The sequence below is a fragment of the Oculina patagonica genome, chromosome 4 (assembly GCF_052425735.1).
Source record: "Oculina patagonica isolate OP01 chromosome 4, crgOcupat, whole genome shotgun sequence".
In the NCBI taxonomy this organism is placed as follows: Eukaryota; Metazoa; Cnidaria; class Anthozoa; order Scleractinia; family Oculinidae; genus Oculina; species Oculina patagonica.
In genome coordinates this window covers 20,148,079-20,160,331 of record NC_135761.1, presented here as the reverse complement: position 1 = coordinate 20,160,331, position 12,253 = coordinate 20,148,079, and the positions used below count along the sequence as shown (strand labels likewise).

Below are 12,253 nucleotides of genomic sequence, written 5' to 3'. Positions count from 1 at the left end.
ATATATATTTTACTGTCGCCTTCAGAAGAAGTCTACGGTGGCTTAGCGTATGCGCTTTGTTTTTTAGACCTGCTAAGGAGGCTGCCGTGGAAACCATTGTCATCTCGACCCCATTCCGTGAGCCTTCAGCTCCTCAGAATATCCCCGAGACCCCATGCTGGACCCCAGGATCAGAAATCACCTCTCCAGCAACGCCCTTGGTTACCGATATAGTTGATGCATATAACTCAGCTATGGACACGATTGCAAATCTTACCGCACAGGAAGTAAAACGTGAACCCCTTTCCTCCCAACCAGACGACGTTCGAATAGTATCCCATGATGCATTTCGTTTCGTTTTTATATTATCACTGCGTACGTGACCAAATCAGTATTGTTCAGCTCTCGCGAAGCGAGAAGAAGCGTTCGCCATGGCGTGTTTCCGGACTAGTTTTGATTCAAAAGCTGCTGCTTTCGAGGAAAACGACTTATTCTACGTTCACTGCGTTTCAAAGGAGAATTTCAGTGTCACATTGAAGGGACTTACCTGTGTTTCGCTAGTATACAGAGAAATACATGTTAAATAGTGTTATTATACATTAGTATTACTTTGAAACATATGATTGGTCACGAGCATTCAGTCAATATACAGTAGCATGTGAACTTGACATGACAACCCAATATCTGCAGCAGATATTGGGTTATCATGTCAAGTTCAAAGTCCGCCTAGTTTCCAAGCTCCTCATCCGTGCAGTGTTAGCGCTGTCAAACTTTTGAAAATATGGCTGAGTGATTCGCCTCCGTTTCCGACGAGGAATTGAAAGTTTTGATCGAGAACAAAGATTATAAAAACACCAAGAAAACAACAAATTCTGAATGGTTATTTGAGGGAGAAGAACCTGGAGGAACCGCATTATGTAAATGCTTATTTTGAATTAAAGCCATTTTGCTTCAGATAAAAGTCTTCGTTTGCAAATTGTTTGAAAACGTATAATAAAACAATTATTGAATTCGGTTTTCGCATGATATCGTGAATTATCAAAACCTCGTGTCTGTGTTATCTGCCTCAGCCTTCGGCTTCGGCAGATAACACAGACCTCGGTTTTGATAATTCACGATATCATGTTCAACCTCATCCAATAATTGCTTATTATCGAACAATTGGACGAACGTCGAAGAGCTCTCGTTCCTGTGACAGTCAAAAATTCGGCTATAGATGAGCTATTTGTTGCTGGAGTGTTATCAAAGAAGTCCTGTGCTGATCCGAGTCGGTTTTCTTACATTTCTTCTTACATCTCTATCGATCTCTTGTCTGTCCGCTTTGCAGTCGGCGGGCTCGTTCGGCTTTGTTTACATAATCTATGAATACATATTTGAGCTTGTTATTACGGTTATTTTTGACCAGTTGTGAGAATTTCACTTATTTGAAGAGCACAGTTATAAAATTACTTTCGAAATTAGTCATTTTGAATGTAAATATAAATGGCAATGATGACAAAGCTCACGAAAGAGCCCAGCGATTGTTGTCTGAAACAGACATCACACACGCTTCGCAGCACGCGCCGCATGTTTTCGATCGAAATTTCAGTCATCTTTGATCGCTGAAAAAGTCATTAAGATGCGGGTACTTCTGGGTACTTCTTTGCAAGTACAATAATACGGCCTTCATTATGCTAGCGTGAGACTCAAATTTAGTAGAAACCTGCTTATAATCCGAAGAATCGTAAATATTTATGACCTCGTCGCGGGTCAGTGAACACTTTGTGAAGGAAAGCAAATCAAAATAATCAAAATAAAGGACGTTTTTTAACAAACCACGGTCATAGGACAATTGCAAATCAATGAAAGTATGACAAACAACAAAATAATACAATTTTCTTGCTTTTGACTGTAAAAAAATACGAAATGTGCCGTAGAGAAAGCGGCGTTATTTTACAGTGGAATCTGCCATAACTTCGATATTGCGTGAAATACGCGGAGAATTGCACCATGGGATACTATTCGAACGTCGTCTGCCTCCCAACTGAAAACCTCGTTGAATAACCTGAGCAAAGCGCAACAGTTGAATGTGCTACGACAGGCCAGTGAGGACTGTTTGCTGGTGTGTAGCGTATATTAATAGCACCTGGAAGTGGAGAGGAGCTGTTCGAGTCGATGGCTTCTGCACAAAGAGAAAAGTGTGAAGGTCCAATACCCGATGACTTAGTGGTACTCATGACTGCTTATAAGAACGCGAAGACCAGGAATTTAAGGAAACAAATACTTAGTCTTTAAGCTTATAGATATCCCATGAGCAAGCTACAGGAAATTCACCAGCCCAACGGAAAACTAACTAAGTGGGAAATAAAGCAGGCACGCTCTCATGCCAAACTACATGGGCCTGGTACTATACCTGAAGCTACGCTAAAGCATCGTGTACGGCTTGATATGGAAAAAGTCGAACACTTTGTAGAATTCACAAACAGGCCCAACTTTTATCAAGACGTTTCGTACGGTAGCAAGATACTAACCCTAGACAGTGGTGAGAAAATAGAGATGCCAAACGTTGTCAGAACGGTGACCAGATCTACAATGATTGAACAATATTTGGAATACTGCAAAGAACAATGTTATGAGCCACTCAGTAGATCTACGTTGTTTAAAATCTTGGAGTTTCGAAAGGCGTCTCAGCGTAAATCGCTTCAGGGCTTGGACAATACTGCTGCCGATGGCGCAGCGGGATTTGAGACCCTCGACAAACTGTTAGAAACCCTAGAGAAAGGAGGAAAGTAAAAGCAGTGGTCCCTTGAAGCTCGTCAAAAGCTCAGAGATGCTAAACGCTATCTCAAAACTGAATTCCGAGTGAACTGCCAACCAAATAATTCTACATGCGCTGACCACTGCAGGAATTTTGCACTAAGTGATCCGGTAGAACCCAAATTCCAAAAGTCCTGTTCACATCAGCACTTATCCACTTGCGATGACTGCCAAGGGCTAAAGAAAGTACTTCAGGAAATTCGACTTGAGATCGAAGGTCCATCCTGGACGCCAGTTAATTCAGAACAACGAGAAGATTTACTGTACGACTTTGACCGCGCAAAGTCAGATATCTTGCTATGGAAAGCGCACATTGTCCGCTCAATAAACCAGGAAGAGGCGAAGCAAGATTTACTGAAAACAGCCGACGCGACGTCCGCCATTGTTATAATGGACTGCGCCATGAAATTTCTTCAACTGAAATATCGTGAGAAGCAGTCCGAATGGTTCGGAAAACGAGGGCTCAGCTGGCATATATCCACCGTCATAACCAAGCATGTCAGCACTGGTAAGGTTGAGCTGCAATCATATGCTCACATCCTTGATTCCTGCCAGCAGGATTGGTATGCAGTCTGCTCGATCATTGAGAACACACTGGAGGCTTTAAAGAAGGAACATCCTCACATAACGCAGGTGAACTTTAGAAGTGACGAAGCAGGCTGTTACTACAACAACTTTCTCGTGGCGGCTGTAAGAGATGCTGGGAACCGAGTTGGTATCACCGTCACACGGTACGACTTTTCCGAGCCACAATACGGGAAAGATGTCTGTGATAGGATCCTTTGCCCGATGAAGTCAGCTATCCAACGCTATTGCAGCGAGGGACACGATGTTCTTTCTGCAAAGGACATGCGTACAGCGCTTTCCCAACGTCCTGTCTGAGGCACAACTGCCAGTGTTTGCTCTGTGAATGAGTCTCAAAAGACACTTGAAGTAAAAAAGACAGATCATTTCAGCAGATATCATAACTTTCAATTTGAATCAAATGGATTCAGTATCTGGAGAGCTTATGGTGTAGGGCAAGGGAGGCTCATTCCTTACCAAGACATCGTCGTTAAGCCTCAGGGTCCTACAGATCTTGTTATAGATGTCGACTTTTTCCCAGTCAAGGAAGCGCGAATCCATAACGCCACATCAACTGATGGTGAGGAAACCAGCGGTCTTTTCTCTTGCCCTGAGCCTGGGTGTCTGATGGTCTTTAAAAAAGTCAGTGAGCTTGAGAATCATCTTGATGTTGGCGAGCACCGCCAAATGCGCGGAGGGTCCGAAACGGTGTATGACAAACACAACAGACTGGGCCGAGAAATTCCTTAATGTTGACAACAACGAGGGAAGTAGCAGGGCACCGGTAGCACATTGCGATGAGCGAGGAGACAAATTTGAATATGAAGCTCATAGTTTTTGCAGTGACTTACAGCTTGGCTGGGCTCTACACAAGGCGCGAAATCAAGGTGTGCGTTTTCCTGATGATGTTAAACAATACCTAACGAGGAAATTCGACCTTGGAGAGAGAACCAGCAACAAGGCAGATCCCGGAAAAGTGGCTGCAGACATGAGAACAGTAAGAAGACCAGATGGTTTGCGGATATTCGACAGAAAAGACTGGCTAACGAAGAGTCAAGTACAGGGGTTTTTTTCGAGACTAGCGGCCACACGAAGAAAGCAGGGGAACCAAGAGTTACAGATGGAGGATGTGTACGCAGAGGAGGAAGAGGAAGAAAGGCGTGAAGTGCTGGAGAGCGTCGCCGCTGAACTCAGTCCCAGGCATCCAATCTGCTATGATTCTTACTGCCTGTGTGACCTGGCACGAGACGAGAGTCTTGACAGTTTCAGTGTAGTTATGCTCAAGGAGATATTAAGATATTTTGAGATTCCCTTTGGTTCACGAGATCGGAAAAAAAATCTAGTAGTGAACTTGTCCTCATTCTTGGAAGAATGTGACTGTCGCCAATAGGAAAAACGTTCAAATGCTATCTATTCAATTCGCGGATTCGTTTGGCTGTTTTTCAAACTTTTAATAGTTTTCTGTGAACTGAGAAAATAAAAATAGTATAAAGCGTGTATTACTGTTAATGTAGGAAAGGATTAAAGTCGTCCTTTTTTGTTGCTAAGTGAAATTAGTATACTATCCACTTTAGGGACCGGTCATTATTTATCAGGGGTGGAGGGCCCACTAAATTGAGGAAAAAGTGGGCTAATAAATTTTGACCCTCCCCCAAACTGGAGCCAAAAAATTGTGACCCTCCCCAAATTGGAGTCTAAAAAATTGTGACCGCTTCCCTTTAAGGGTGCCCGCGGGTATTTCCAGGAGCGAAGGTGCTATTTTAAAAATCGAATTTTGGGCATGGAAAGTGAAACCGATTTTTCTTATTTTTTGATAGTCGAAATGACAAACTAGAACTATAAAATAAACGAAATAAATGAACAGGAAATATCAGTATTTTTAAATAACTCTATTTTTATTATTAATATTATTTTTCTAAACGCAAAGATACCGGTAGCTTTTTTATTACTGTCAATACGTTGAAATTATCCAAAAATTCATTTGAGCAAGTTTAACGAAATCGGCTGGGTAGAAATCGCTGCACAGTTGACTGTTATAGATTTTAGCTTCGCCAGTTGTTACAACAACGCTTAAGTAATGTTTCGATTGCATTGACAGGTCCCTTACTTCCCTTCTTTTTCGATTCACCATCGATGTAAACCTTACAGTATCTTATAATAAAAGTGGAAGCAGAGAGAAAGAAACTAGACACCCAATTCTTTTTTTCTTTTTTGAGAGGTCAATTTTACCAGAATTGAAATCAACTTTGTTTTGATTCGCCGCGACATGTAAACTTGCTATAAATTTGCATAAATTATTGAATTCAGCGAAGACTGAGAAGTATTTGATGACGGCATTTGGGCTATTTTCAAAAGTCGAAACCAATGATAGAAGTCGTTTTGCTTTGCCAACGTAACAATTTACGAAATGAAGTTTGAAGGGAGGGCAAAATATTAATGTACGTGACATCCTAAAAATAACTTTGAATTTCCAGCGTGTCAGCCGATTGAAATCTACATTCCCTGCAAAGATTTTCGCCGCAATAAGTCGATGTAAATTCGCCGTACATAATTTTTTAAGGCACTTTATACTATGAATAAAACTTCTCGTTGTTAAAAATCTCGTTGTCAAAATGCTGCGGGAAGGGTTTTTTCATAGATCATTCCTTATGATATCCAAATCACGGAAACGTCTTTATTGAAGCTTTCCGGTGAAACTAAAGACAACTCAGATCACACCGGAGCCGCTCATGATTTAACCTTCTTAATTCTTATTTTTGGGGCGATATTTGATAAATTTAGGATTGTCCATGCTTTATTCCGAGCAGAAAGCTAGTTTCGAAAATATTTGCTCTTTCGGACAACTGTTTTATGTGGGAAAGATAGGAAACACAATAGTAAGAAATTACGTGACACGCGTTACGACCGTTAAAAATAGGCTTTGTTGATAAAACTCCTAAAATTCGAAAAGCTTAGTGCCCAAAACATTTTTTCTTGTTTCTAGTACACCAACCCTAGTACTAATCGTGGATAGTGTCCAGGGCTCCAGATCGCGTTAAACTTTTGAGAAAAACGTCTTTAACCAACAGTATGTTTGCGTGATTTTTGCGATGGCTCTTTATGGGGTGTTTAAAAAAATCATATTATTAATTATTTTTTGTTAAGTCCGATTTCAAATGTTTTACCATGAACTAATAGACAAGACATAAAATAAAATGATATACAAGTTTTATTTTATTTGAGTTAAAGCGTAATTTTTCAGCACGTTGAGCGTGACGCCTAAATTTGACTCGAAACAGGATAATTTTTTCGGTTTTTGACCGTTCTCAGCAATCATCGCCAAAAATATTGACAAATAACACTACAAGCCAAAATATTGCTATTTTTGTTTATCATATGGATCAATTGCCTTGCACAGAAAATTTGAAGGAATTCTGTTTTGGGCCGAAAATCGAGTGGTCGGTTCTTACACGGACGCCCACTTAACTCCTGTCTGTCTGTCTGTCTTGTCAGCTAGCTCTTGCCCCAACTAGATCCAGATCTTTATTTGGTTCTTGGACATTTTAAAATCTGGTAATGGCGGCAAGCCGAAGTCGAAGTTTATGCATGAAATAAGTGGTCTTCCAATTGGAATTTGAACTTAAAATTTGGCAAGGTTAGAATTTAATGTAAGTACTTTCCAAACCCGAAGAGAAAAAGAAAAAGAAACTAAGGTAAAATTTTGATCATGGTACCAAGAACCATTTAGTTCAATAGTTCCAGTTTTATTCCAATCATATGACAAATTCTTATTAAAAATGAATTGTAAACTGACTGGAAAATACAAAAAGAGACTGTAGCTTCTGTTGCAACTTACTTGATAAAGATTCAGAACCCTGGAGTAAGTGCATCTGTAGTGGAATGTTGGAATGTTGACTTGCATTGAGACTTCCTTGTTCCCCAAAGTATCCAGTAGCAGGGCTAATGGATGAAAACACAGATACGCTTTGAGTTCCAGGGTTGAGACCATTCTGAGCAGGTGCTGACTTTGCATTCTGGGATGCTGGTCCACGATGTGGTGGACCTTCTCTGTGACCTGAGCTAGGTTGACCTGTAAAGGGGGGAATTAATACATTTAACAACTTTAACACTCGTCTGGTAGAAACCTACACGTGGGAGTAATTTTAAATACATTAATATCTCTTGTATTGTGCTATGTCAATATCATGCCAATCATTGATTTCAAGGGGGAAACAGTGTGTCAACAGGTGTTAATTTTTATCTAGCTTCCTGTGCTCGTGCTCATGCTCTTATATCATCGGCTGCCCTCCACTCCACATTACACTAGTTTAATTAACCATTAGACTACGAACCCGAGTTTTCTATGAGCAAATAGTCAACGAGGCGCAGCCGAGTTGACTATCGCTTATAGAAAACGAGGGCGAGTAGTCTAATTGTTTTAGTGGAAACTCTAAAGGATTGCAGTCCAAAACCTACAATATTGTGCACTTTGAAGACAAAAATAAAGAAAATTTACCGTTTAAAGAGATACACGTGCGCGCGACTGTTTTCTATCGGCGAAAAGAAAACAGTGGGAGAACCAATCAGATTCGCGGATTTCCAATAGAACACAGCTGAGTTTCTACTAATCTAAATTATTTACAACTACATCATAAGCACAAGATTTCTATGTGTCATAGTGATGAGACTGAAGGGCAAATCAACTATCAACATTTTGCAGTTTACCTTAAGCCACTGCACACTAACTAACCATAATCATGCAAAATCGCGCAAAATATCACCTAATACTTTGCTGATGAGGCTGTAGGCCGAATTGACTAAAATCAGGCAATATTCCACAAGATGGAGCAGGATAATTGTTTTATGTTTGAACAAATTGTCAACGAAATACATAATTTTTGCAGCTAGAAAAACTGGGTTTGTTCAGCATTTCCATGATTTTGTATGAATCTTCACGACCTACATAATATCGCAGGATATTTGTTATGTATGGATGACAGATAACAATGACATTTTGACCATATATGGGCAATGTGCACATTTGTTGAATAAGTATGGCCGAAAATGCACAATAGCTCACTCAATCAGATTGTAGCACTTGTATTATATAGCACACCATTAGAAATATTCTGCTTATAAGTGCTTTTGCTCCTTATAAAAGCAGACTACAATAGGCCATTTCTAAGTTTCCCTTTGCCTCTGTTTCAAAATAACGAGTCTTTGTGTAAAACCAGTCATATGAAAATGAGTTTCATCATACACATCCACTTTCATGCAACACGAACTCATTTGCATTTGAATGGTTTTGCACATAGACTCCTTTTAAAACAGAGGCAAAGGGTAACTCAGAAATAGCCTATTTCAGACACAGACCATAAAAAACTGATTTTAAATAGTCAACACACACCTGAAGATTGCTCATACTCATTGTGGTTTACGGAGATTTGAATGTCTTCCACTGCCCCAGGATTACGATGATCCTTATACAAGCATTGTTGATTGTGGTCCACAGCATCATCCTGCGGCAAACTAAGCAGCTGATGTATCACATTATCAACACTTTGGTGTAATTCAGGATCCACATCTTGTCTCAAGTGTGACAGAAATTCTATTGCTCCAATACTTAACAGGCCTTCTGCACCAGACACTGGCTGTTAAAGGAAAGTGGATAAATTAACCCATGCATCATAAGAGTATCTCAAAGAGTTCTGCAGTGCTAATGGGGGATGAATAACTGTCTTTAAAAACATACTAGTGAAAAATGATAATATATAGTAAACATGTACATGTACATTGTATGCTTTTATTAAAATAATACATGTTTGAGTACTATGGTACTGGTATCGAGTACTACCTGATCACTGTTATACTGTAATATAAGATTATTAATTGCAAAACCTGAGGTTTCTTTAAATAATTATATACTGGTGTTCAGATTGTTCAGAACCTCAGTAAGTACATTTCTACATTTTATATCACTGTAGTAGTTTTTCAAACCAATTTGCTATTTGTTTTCCTTTGTTTGAACACAGGTACCCCAAGCTCTATAGGAGATATAGACCGTGTGACGTTTGTTCGGCATTATCCTAATGTTGTAATTTGAGCGTAATGGTAGCCATTGCATAACAGCAACATTATAAGGATTTGAATGGAAAGTAACGATTCCGACTTTAATTTAAAAATGTGAACATGTTTTTAATTTAAAAAACCTACTTGAAGTCCTCTGTTTGTTATTTCTCCCAATGTGGTCATGGAGGGATTTAGCACGATTTAGGGTAGTTTTAGTTTTACTGCCTTTCTCTCTATAATATCCTTAAGAGAAAGGCACTGTAAAACTAAGACTCACTGCAAAATCACTACAAAAAACCACATAGGAGAAATAACAACAGACAGAGGACTTCAGGTAGGTTTTTTATTAAAAACACATTCGTATTTTTAAATTAAACTTGGAAACTTCCCATACAAATCCTTATAATTGCGCTGTTACCCAATGGATGCCACTATGCTCAAATTACAACACTCACACAACGTTGAACAAAGGTCACATGGTCAATATCTTCCACAGAGCTTGGGGTAACTGTGGTTGTGATGCCACTTATTAAACATGATAAAGGGAAATGAAAATCAATTTGGTTTGAAAATTATGCAATCAGATGCAACCTTCAGAGCAAAAGATCTAGACAGGAACTTTAATTTTAGTGGATGTCAATCATCTCTACCTCCTATTTGGAGCTATGTCAAAGAGCAGAGATGATTGACATCCTGAGAAATTTAATGTTTTGCCCACTGTAGACGTTTTGCTCTGATGGTTGCACATGATTGATAACAAGGCAAACCAACATAACATTTAAACCACAGCATAATTACATGTATACAATACCCACCTTTGATAGAGTTTCAAGAATTCCCAGGACCTCCTTCTTTAGTGGAGCATTAGCAAAGTTGAACCATTGCAACAGATTGATCAGTAACTGTCTTTCGTGAACAAGATCAGCTGCACACACCAACTTGTGTTCTAGCTTGAACAAAATGTTCTTCAGTGCTCTCACACGAATTTCTTCTACATTGTGACCTGATAACATAGAATTTTAGTGACCTAGTCATTATGTTGAAAAAGTGAGCCAGATCTTACTGGTGAGCCAGGCCATAGCCACCAATGCATATGTTATTTGGGCTTCTCATGCAACAGGGCCCGGTTGTTCGAAAGAGGGTTAAATTAACCTTGGGTTAGAGCTAAACCAGAGGTTAAATTTCTTAACCGCAGGTTTATTAACCCGAGGATAAAATGGTGTTGTTCAAAGCACGTTTAGCAGGCCGGTTAGTTAACCCGGGTTAAGCGCGCTAACCTGCAGATAGCATCCCATAATATTCTTTGTTTGTCTGTTTTATTTCGGGCCAGCGGTAAAAATAGCTTCCGCGACACCGGCACCTGCACGCAAGGCGAGAAAACAAGGCTTTACAAGTTTAGCACGACCCAAATAGCCGTTTTAACGGACAAAGTAGATGAGAACTTGATCATTTTACAAAATTAACTGACGAACAGCGTGACAAACGAAAACAGAACGACGTATGGCAAGAATTTACCGTGGCGAAAAATGCCGTCGGCCTTGAAATGCGGCCTGTACACGAAGTTCGCGAAAACTGGAAAAATTTAAACTTCGCGGCAAAGAAAGACTTCCCAGACATGATTTATCGGCTGCAAGGCATAATTGCGTCGAGTGTTGCCGTTTTGTTTGACTTTCACTATTGAATTTTACTATTTAATCCGAGGTTAACGATTTAACCCACCTAGCTAGGTGGGTTAAATTTAACCCGCTGTTTACCCTGAGGTTAGCGGTAACTTACCTTCGAGCAACAGAACTAACCTGCGGATAAAATTTAACCGGAGGTTAAGTCGATTTAACCCGAGGTTAGGAGTTAACCCTCTTTCGAACAACCGGGCCCAGATCTATTCTTTCCAATGAAAGTTCAGGGGCGGATACAGGGGGGGGGGGTGGATAGGTGTCTGGTTGTTGTTACGCCACGTTTCGCCGTCTGCCGCCACTTAGGGTTAGGGTTAGGGTTAGGATTAGTCTGCCATCCGCCCCCCCCCCCCTTTTAAAATCCTGGATCCGCCCCTGAAGTTTGTCAGGAAGGAACTTGTGACAAGGCTATCCAGGCTAGTGTTTAACGACAGTTCTTTTCGTGTCAAGTAACTAGTAACTACAATAAGTATTGATACTTCCCCCTGAATGAGATGTACACCTGTAGTTATACACACCTGTAGACCTGTACAAATTACAAGTACACCCCCCCCCCCCCCTACCATCATCATCTGCTTCCTTATGTCTCCTCTGGGAGAATAGGGCCTTCCCCCTACCATCAACCCCCCCTCAAAACCACCACCACAAGGCACCAATCATGGTTTATGCAGAACTCTTGATCCAGAATCCAAAACAATACCCATTGGTGGATCATTGGTCCTCTAACGAGTGCCCAAGCCCAGAAATCTAGAAAGATGTTTGGGTACCTCCTAAACCTACAAATTTACCCAAGGTGGGATATCTTAACATTAGTTTACACCCTAATCAGCCTCCACGGTCCCTCTATGGCTCATCAACATGTAAAGAGTGATACATGATAGATAGCTGGATGCTATGTAAAATGTTTCATGCCATTCCTTACCAAGTTTTGCTATAAACGGCTGCAGTGCGACACAGTTAGCTGGAAAGATGACTTGATCTTTTCTTGCGTGTAACTTAATTCCATCGTCCATAATTTTCGTAATATCCAAGCACATATATGCACATTTCTTTAACTATCATTTTTCACTGCTGTGGTGGGAAATAGGCAAAGTTTTCAAGACATTTGCGTACCTAACTTGTACACAAAATGCGCTCAAATTAAAACTTCGAAAATGGCGCTTATTTTGCACAACTGGTCAGCGGATTTCCAA

General features: G+C 40.2%; 1 protein-coding gene across 1 annotated transcript in view; it reads right to left on the bottom strand.

Annotated features, from left to right (window-relative positions):
- LOC144651636 (rotatin-like) overlaps window positions 1-12,224 on the bottom strand; it is a 41,735-nt gene extending 29,511 nt beyond the window's left edge. Inside the window, exons 1-4 of the mRNA XM_078511576.1 lie at window positions 11,983-12,224; window positions 10,203-10,390; window positions 8,726-8,969; window positions 7,175-7,408 (exon numbers count right to left, since the gene is read on the bottom strand). Coding sequence (XP_078367702.1) covers window positions 7,175-7,408; window positions 8,726-8,969; window positions 10,203-10,390; window positions 11,983-12,097 — 781 coding nt within the window. The 5' untranslated portion in view covers window positions 12,098-12,224. The remainder of the gene's footprint in view (window positions 1-7,174; window positions 7,409-8,725; window positions 8,970-10,202; window positions 10,391-11,982) is intronic.
- Between the last annotated feature and the right edge of the window lie 29 nt (window positions 12,225-12,253).